Source organism: Ochlerotatus camptorhynchus, unplaced genomic scaffold (genome assembly GCF_037179485.1).
Source record: "Ochlerotatus camptorhynchus isolate MF236.1 unplaced genomic scaffold, CSIRO-AGI_Acam_v1.1 ptg000330l, whole genome shotgun sequence".
Lineage (NCBI taxonomy): Eukaryota > Metazoa > Arthropoda > Insecta > Diptera > Culicidae > Ochlerotatus > Ochlerotatus camptorhynchus.
This window is the reverse complement of record NW_027040818.1, coordinates 14,030,124-14,039,315: the sequence shown is the minus strand read 5'-3', so window position 1 is coordinate 14,039,315 and position 9,192 is coordinate 14,030,124. Positions and strand designations below refer to the sequence as shown.

Below are 9,192 nucleotides of genomic sequence, written 5' to 3'. Positions count from 1 at the left end.
CTCCGGGCGGGGGAGAGGGTAAATTTAATTTATTCTATTCACTTCTGATCCTACCGGCCCTCACCGGATTTAAACAGAGAAATTATCCTTCTTCTTGAACTCTTGAGCTGGACTTAGCCCTCTTGGGGACTGCAACAACAGAATGCGCCCCCTTGCCACCAGGACTATATCGTCGGCCTACACTCCATAATAAAAGCAATAATTAGATCCTTTGGGGATGTGAAGAGAATCGAAATTTAAACTGCTTCCATGGCACGTACCGACTATTAATGAGGAGATGAGCTCAATTGTCTTGACACCTTTGTTTGACAAGACGAGAAAAGGACGTTATTGTTTTAGGATCGGGACCGGGAGAACAATGCACAAGGTGTTTAATTTGAATTTTCCACCTGAATGGATGCGAAACGAAGACGAATGACACACTAGTGGAATAGCCCAGCCGTTTCTGTTCTTTTATGTGGTTGCAAGAATGATGGGAAAATACTGGAAGCGTTATCGATCCATCGACGGTTACCGGCGTTTGGCGCGCGTAACCAAGACGCAATAGTGTTGGGTTGTTGAATTCGAAGCGTGCGTTTTCCCTTATTTATTGTGGAACTGTGTATAGAAGATTCTTGAATGTTTACTAGCTGCGTAATTTTTGTGTGATATGCGGTTTTCCGTTGTTATCCATTCTGAATTTACCCTTAAGTTTGGACCGAAGAGGGGCGGATATTGAAAGAGACGACCAACAGTATGTTGTGAATCATAATTAAACGGTTAAGACCATTTACCGGTTTCTGATAGTTTAAAGCATGATCCAGGGAAAGCTTTCTAATTGAACCTTCTAGGAATGGCTATGGAACGGGATGTTCTGGGAAAATTAATCATGGAGTTATATCACCGACAAACCGACATGACTGATCATACAAATTATAAAGGAATTTCTGCTCAAAGCACAAAACTGACGTCAATGTTTATCCTAGCCACGAACACGCGTACAAAATTAATGAATTGGTTCGTGTCTAATCTATTTCGGCCAAATTATTTTTATCTAGATAAAACATTTCTATGGTTTTGACAAATGGGATCGCTGCACATTTGATTCGGCCGTTATGGATTCTCGATCAAGAGTTAAGTTTAAGTTTCATGTCGGTTTGTCGGTGGTTATATCACCGACAAACCGACATGACACTTAATTCTGACTTATGCCCGAAAATCGTAAACGGTCGTTTTAAATGTGCAGTGATCCGAACTGTCAAAACCATAGGATTTTTTGATCTAGATAAAAATAAGTTGTCCAAAATAGATCAGACACGAACCCATTCATAACTTTTGCATGCGGGTTGTGTAGATGTCAGTAGTGTGCTTTGGTCAGAAATTTTATTGTTTATGTTATGGACATTCATGTCGGTTTGTCGGTGGTTATATGATAGTCCCATATGGGAAAAGTAGGAATTGAGAAAATGACCGTTGAAGCTACAAAGTGCCATTCCCATGTAAATATTTGAAACATCATAGTAAATTTATTGATAATACATTCAAGTTAAAATCAGTGCCAGTGAAGCTTGTATGTTTTGTTATTGAAGTGTTCTTCTCAAAGAATAAAGAAAGTTTGAGTGCTTCTAACTATACGTTTATTCAGGTTGACATCTACACTTCGAATCCTAATTTTTCCATCTCGGTCGCAGCTGTAGGTTGCTGCGATTACTTGAATGGAACATCGTGATTACTTGGATGGAACATCTCTCCTCTTAATTCATCCAGTACTCCTCGAATCTAGCTGGTAAACGAGTCTGCCGGCGCTCTCTTGTTGCTGGCGGAACTGGTACTGGATCTTGCTGTGGTGGATTGTCTGCCTCACTATCATCCGAAAAATACTCCGCCTCATCACTTCCAAGCTCTTCATCAACTGGACCAAGTTCGTATTGGAGAGGCAACAATGGTGCCACCCCTACAGTATACGTGTGGTGCGTGTACATCCCTATCGGTATGTCAGCAGGGTCGACTGCGTAGCAGAGAGAAGAAAGTGCAAAAGAACCATTTTGTTTAATCGTAAATGTGCTCTCGATGTGACAACATCTTAAGTCAATATATTCTTATTCGTATTCTAAACCTGGCCTTTCATTACACTGTAATCCTAAGTCCAATAGGTTATGGGCCCAGTTAAACGTGAAAGTGCGATAGTTTAGTTGTTCGACGCGAAGTGTATTAAAAAATATCGAGAAGAACAGTATTGTAGTGCCGGAAACAAAATGGCGGATACGAAAGTCTCGATTGAGAAACTGAACGATCACAATTAAGGCATCTGGAAGTTCAAGATGCGGCTGCTATTGACGCGTGAAAAGCTGCTGAAAATGGTGACCGATCCGAAACCTGCAAGTGCTGATGCGACCTGGACCTCGAACGACGAGAAGGCGCAAGCATTGATCGGACTGGCACTGGAAGATACGCAGCTGATTCACGTCATGCAGAAAACGACGTCGAAGGAGATGTGGGATGCTCTGAAGGACTGTCATGAGCGGGCATCTCTTTCGAGCAAAATACATGTTGTGCGTCAGTTGGTATCGTTACGTATGCCAGAAGGTGGAAGTATGGCGGAGCACCTGAAATCGATGGCGGAGTTAAGGCTTCGGCTCACGGCGCTAGGCGAAGAGGTGAAAGATCACTGGTTTGTGGCATTGATGCTTTCTAGCCTACCTTCGTCGTACGATGGCTTGATCATGGCACTTGAGAGTCGTCCGGATGACGATCTCACAGTTGATTTCGTGAAAGGGAAGCTGCTGGATGAGGGTCGACGGCGAGTTGAAAAGTCTCCTGAAGCGGAGAGTGCATTCGCCACCGGTTCGGCTAATGGAAGGCAGCATAAATTATTCAGTGAGAAACAAAAAGTGAATAAGGAGAAACAAAAAGTGTGCCACTACTGTAAGAAGGAGGGATATTTCCGGCGCGATTGCCGAAAGTTGGCCCAAGATCGTCAAGAGAATGGAAAAGCTAATGTGGTTGCCGAGTGTGATGAAAGGTTCGAGATGTGTCTTGCGGCTGGGAGTACTGGAGAAGCAAGTGTGTGGTATCTTGATTCAGGTGCTACCTCTCACATGACCAATGACGCATCTATCCTTGGAGAACTCGACGGTTCCAAAAGTGCGACCATCTGTTTGGCTGATGGAAAGAAAATTAAATCAGCTTGTGCTGGTTCAGGTAAGATTGCCTGTGTGAACGGTGATGGCACTCGAGTGAATGTGAAACTGGAGAACGTTTTTCATGTTCCTTCGCTCGCAAGCAATCTGCTCTCGGTGAGTAGGATTGCTGATTTAGGACTCACTGTGTTGTTCGAGAAGTCCGCTTGTAAAGTGTTCAAGGGAAACGAAGTGGTCTTGGTTGGTCAACGGAAAGGTGGCCTGTATCACCTTAAACAGTTTCCGGATAGAGCGCTGTCGGCTGAAGATAAGCATAGCGATTCGTGTGAGCATCTGTGGCATCGTCGCCTGGGGCACCGTGATTCGAAGGCTGTAATAAAAATAATGCGTGAGAATCTTGGTCATGGCTTGAAGATTGGACAATGTGATGTGAAATCGGTGTGTGGACCATGTTGCGAGGGGAAGATGAGTCGGGACTCATTTCCGAAAGCTTCGAAGAGTCGAGCTAATGAAGTTGGTGAACTTGTGCACAGTGATTTGGGTGGTCCGATGGAAGTGGCAACACCGCGGGGGAATCGCTTCTACATTATTCTAGTCGACGATTACAGTCGTTATTCGGCGATTTACTTGCTTCAGCGCAAATCGGATGCTGAAGAGAAGATTCGTGAATACTGTAATTTGATGAAAAATCGTTTCGGACGTTACCCCAAGTGCATCAGGTCGGATGGAGGTGGTGAGTATTCTGGTGATAGTTTGAAAAAGTTTTTCGCGGACAATGGTATTGTTCAGCAGATGTCGGCACCGTATTCGCCACAGCAAAACGGGGTGGCTGAACGGAAGAACCGATATCTCAAGGAGATGATGCGATGTATCCTGGCTGAGTCGGGTCTGGAGAAGAAGTTCTGGGGCGAAGCGATCAACACTGCGAATTATTTACAGAATCGCTGCCCATCGTCGTCGATTGACCATACACCGTATGAAATATGGAACAAGAAGAAGCCATCGTACGATCATCTGAAGATTTTCGGTAGTGAAGCATACGTGCACGTTCCGAAGGAAAAACGGAAGGCTCTGGATATGAAGTCCGAAAAGTTGATTTTTGTTGGTTATGCGGAGGGACGAAAAGCGTATCGTTTCTTGGATGTGCAGACGGGCTATGTCACGATCAGCAGAGATGCAAAATTTCTGGAGCTGTGCAGCGTGAAAGAAGCCGTCCGTACGTTTCCAAAAGCTGAGTCTCCAGCCACAGGAGAATTTTTCGACGTGCCACTGGTGATGCCTTCGGATGAATCAGATCAGGAAGAGGGTTCTGATGGATCTTTGGAGACAAATGATGAAAATGATGATTCGGATCTGGATTCGACAATGTATGGTAGTGCTTCTGATGGTGTTTCTCTATTTCATGGTTTTCCGTTGGACGAAATTTCAAGGCGTTCAATGCGTTCCACGAAGGGCGTTCCCCCAAGCAGATTGATTGAGGAAATATTTTCAGCTGGGACTGTATCCGGGGAGGAAGTGGAACCGAAGAACTTGAAGGAAGCACTGACCTGTGAACGAAAGGAAGAATGGAATGCAGCCATGGTGGATGAGTTGAAATCCCATTCAGAAAATGGAACGTGGGAATTGGTTAACTTACCTAAGGGACGTAAACCTGTCGGTTGCCGCTGGGTTTTTAAGTTGAAACGGAACGCAGCTGGTGAGGTAACCAAGCACAAGGCACGCCTGGTAGCGCAGGGTTTTTCCCAGAAGTACGGCGAAGACTACGATGAAGTTTTTGCACCGGTAACTACACACACAACGCTTCGACTTCTGTTGGCAACGGCGAGTAAGAGAGGAATGAGGTTGAAAGTTTCAACTTGAAACACTTTGACGTGAAAACCGCCTACTTGCATGACCAACTTGACCAAGAGTTGTACATGGTGCAACCACCCGGACACGTGGTAAAGGGCAAGGAGAACATGGTGTGTCGCTTGAGGAGGAGCATTTACGGGCTGAAGCAGTCTGCTAGGTGCTGGAACAAGCGACTGGATTATGTTCTTCAGAGCATGGGATTCAAGCAAAGCACATCCGATAGCTGTCTATACACGAAGATAGTGAAAGGGAAAAGGGTCTACTTGCTGGTATATGTAGATGATATGCTCGTTGGTTGAGAGGAAGAAGCGGAAATTGAAGTGGTGTACGAAGCGTTGAAGAAGCAATTCGATATCACGGATCTGGGCGATCTGAGTTATTTCCTTGGCTTGGAAGTACATTGTGATGCAGGTGGATACAGTGTGTCTTTGGAGGGATACATTGACAGAGTCGTTGAGAAATTCGGACTTCGTGATGTAAAAGGGGTAAAAACTCCAATGGAAACCGGATACGTGAAGGTGGAGGACAAGAGTCCTTTGCTGTCTGATGGAACAAAGTACAGAAGTCTCATCGGAGCACTACTGTACATAGCGGTCTGTGCTCGACCGGATGTGGCAGTAAGTGCACCAATACTTGGTCGAAGAGTAAGTTCACCGACAGAGGCGGACTGGGTGGCTGCAAAGCGAGTCGTGCGCTACCTGAAGACGACTTGCGGATTGGGCTGGTGATATCCGTACCCGGAAGTCAACCACTGGTTTTGTGTACATGTTCGCTGGTGCCGCCGTTTCGTGGTGCAGTCGAAAACAAACGAGTGTCACTCTGTCTTCGATGGAATCGGAGTATGTGGCGCTCAGCGAAGCAACTCAGGAATTGGTGTGGCCACTAATGTCTTACGATTATGCTCAATCAACTGTTCAGCAGGCAACATTGGTGTTTCTGGCGCTTGGAATAGAGCACAAAAATCATGGCTACTATGTCACACTGCAAGATACAGTGTTGCTCACAAAACAGCTGCTTGATCATGCCATAAGATTCTCAATCTCTTAAACAATTAATAACTATTTTATTTGACGTTTGGCTCAACAACTATATTCTGCTTAGTGGAAGCTGAGAAAATTTTCCATAAGTATAGCTTTTGAATTTTTGAACAGTGCAATATGGAAAAAGGTAAGAAGACAATGAACAAAACATTTGGATTTCCCATAGTAATTTCCATATAAACTTCAAATGGTTTGTGCCAAGTCAGTTTCTTTTAAAATGAGTTCAAATTTTGGGAGACTAATCAGGACCCGATTTGGAACCTTTTGAGCACTGTGGAGCGAAAATGTCAAAATTTGCATCAGTCTATTGAGCATATACAGCATCACCCGGAACGAACTGCCTCGAAATCGCTCCATGCTTCTTGTTGAAACGCTTGTTTTGCTCATCTGCTTTCGGTTGTGCTGCTGATGTACGGTTGTGTTGCGGTAGTAGCATTGACGAAACTGTGCGGACCGGTCGTCCGAACATTATTTCTGCAGGAGACTTTTCACCTAGGTCAGCCGTTGGTGTTGACTTGTAAACTTGCAAAAACGTCTGCAATGCTTTCTCCAGTGTGTCTCCTCCCGATCGAATCTTCCGAAGAGTGCACTTCAAGGTGTCCACGAACCGTTCTGCTAACCCATTTGATTGAGGATGGAATGGTGCTGTGCGGACGTGGTGAATGCCTTGATTCTCACAGAAATTCTTGAACTCGTAGCTGGTGAACTGGGTACCATTATCTGAGACGATGGTTTCTGGGACGCCAAATGTTGCGAACGTTTGAGTAGGTAGCTTGATTGTTGTTCTTATCGTTGTGGTTTTAGTTGCGTATACTTCGGGCCATTTGGTGTACGGGTTGACAACTACCAGGACAAATACGCCGTCCACAGGTCCTGCGTAGTTAATATGTATGCGTGACCACGGCTTATCAGGGATGGGCCACGATTCAAGCGTTGTTTTGACTGGTGCTCGATGTCGTTGTCGATTCCGAGCCAGTAAACGAAACTGCGTGCAATAGACTTCATTCGTACCATGCCGGGATGTCCGTGATGAAACTGCTTCAGGATTTGCCTTCTGAACTTGCTCGGAACGACTACCCTGTCGTGGAACAGTATACAGCCATCGACGTTGGTGAGAGACTCCCGCCTGTTGAAGTAGACTCGAATCTCTGGATCTTTGACTGATCGTGCATCGTTTGGCCAACCCTCACGAATGAACTGCAGCACCGCTTGTAGTGGTTCATCTGCCTGTGTTGCACTTTTGATGTCTGCGAACGAAACTGGTACCTGCTCGATAGTGTTTTGAATAATGCTCACCATGTCTTTTTCTAGGGATATCGCTGCCACAACGTACTCCTCTTCTTGCTGCTTAGAACGGTCGATGAGTCTTGACAGCATATCGGCGCATCCGAAGTCGTTGGTAGACACGTGCCGAATGTCGAAGTCGTAGTTGAGAAGCATCAATGCCCATCGTTGAAGTCGATTTGCGGTGTGCAAAGGAATGCCCTTCTTCGATCCAAAGATTGATAACAGCGGTTTGTGATCCGTGAGCAGAGTGAATCTGCGCCCAAAAAGGTACTTGTGAAAGTTCGTTACCGCATATATTAGTGCATGTGCTTCTTTTTCCGGCTGCCCGTAACCTTTCTCCGCTGGAGTGAGGGATCTTGATGCATGCTGGATTGAATTCAGATGTCCATTCGAAAATTCATGGAAGATGACTGCACCGATGCCCGTGCTGGAGGCGTCCGCTGCTACGATTATTGGTAACTTCGGGTCGTAATGCGTCAGCAACGTATCGGACTGCAGGACTTGCTTGAATTGCTCAAAAGACCGATGTCAATCGGAATTCCACTGCCACTTCGAATCCTTCTTGAGTAATTGGTCGAGAGGATGACGAAGTTCATGGATGTTGCGCACGAATCTGCCGTAGAAATTAACGGCTCCCAGGAACGATCGCACTTCGGAAACATTGGTGGGTGCCAGAATAGAGGTGATGGCTTGAAGCTTCTCTGGATCCGGACGGATGCCGTTTCGATCGACGATATGCCCCCAATATCTGATTTCGGTTTGGAAGAAATGGCACTTTTCCAGCTTGACATGGAACTCATTTTCCCCTAGACGTTGTAGTAGCTTGTTTGTGTTCCTCACAGGTTCTTCCGAAGATGATAGCGTCGTCGAGAAACGACCGAACACTAGGAAGTCGGCTATCATGCTGTCAACCCGTCTTTGGAATGTTCCAGGCGTTGACTTCACCCCTGGAGCGAGCCGGTTGAATTGGAAGAGGCCTCGATGCGTGTTTATGGTGAGGAGCTTCCTTGGATTCTTCATCTACTTCCACTTGCAGGTATGCATCGGAAAGGTCGATGATGCTGAATATGGTGCTTTCGTTGAGCTGTGCGAAGATCTCCTCCGGGGTAGGTAGAGGATAGTGGTTTGCTTCAAGCGCTTCATTGAGTCCCGTGGAGTAGTCCGCACGGATGCGAACTTTACCATTCGGCTTGCGTACTGCTACAATCGGAGCGGCCCACTCTGAAAAATCGATCGGCGTGATGATTCCCAGAGACTGAAGACGTGTTAATTCTGCATCCACCAGCGGAATCGTGTTGAACGGAACTGGTCGCTTCGAACAGAAAACTGGTTTGGCGTTAGGTTTGAGGAATAACTTTACCTTGGTTTTCTTGCAGTGGCCCAGCGAGTCGTCGAAAACCACCGGATGCTCGGCTTGCAGCTGTGCTCTAGCTTCGGCGAAACATGGTCTGGATACAGCAGAAACTTGATTGCAGAGAGTATCGAACGGAACCGACCACAGGTTAAACATGTAGATCCAATCAATACCCATTACGTTGAGATCTGGTGATGACGTTACGAAACACTGACCACGCTTGACCATGTCATTGAGGACTGCTTCACAATAGAATTCTCCGATGAGAGCGAGTGGTCCACCAGATGCGTTGGAGGCTTCGATCGATGATGGAGTTAGCTTTGGTCGTCTCAGTTGCTGCCAAGTTTTCTTGGAAATCACCGTGATGTCACTTACAGAATCCAGTTGTAGCGAAGTCATGACACTGTTGATGTTGATGGTCACATACTTGCGTTTCCGGTTGCTGTTTGCGATGTGCTTCACGAAAATTCCCTTGGCTTGAGATCTGGGACCGGCCTTCTTCTGGAACTGCTTCTTCTCTCGAGGTTGAGTTGAAGAGTCG

The 9,192-nt window shown here is 46.0% G+C and overlaps 1 protein-coding gene across 1 annotated transcript; it reads right to left on the bottom strand.

Annotated features, from left to right (window-relative positions):
* Positions 1-6,853: 6,853 nt before the first annotated feature.
* LOC135708672 (uncharacterized protein K02A2.6-like) lies at positions 6,854-8,200 on the bottom strand. The gene is made up of 2 exons (XM_065230773.1): positions 7,907-8,200; positions 6,854-7,801 (listed from the first exon to the last, which is right to left on the bottom strand). Exons 1-2 carry the CDS (start codon positions 8,198-8,200, stop codon positions 6,854-6,856), a joined length of 1,242 nt encoding a protein of 413 aa, XP_065086845.1.
* Positions 8,201-9,192: the final 992 nt, after the last annotated feature.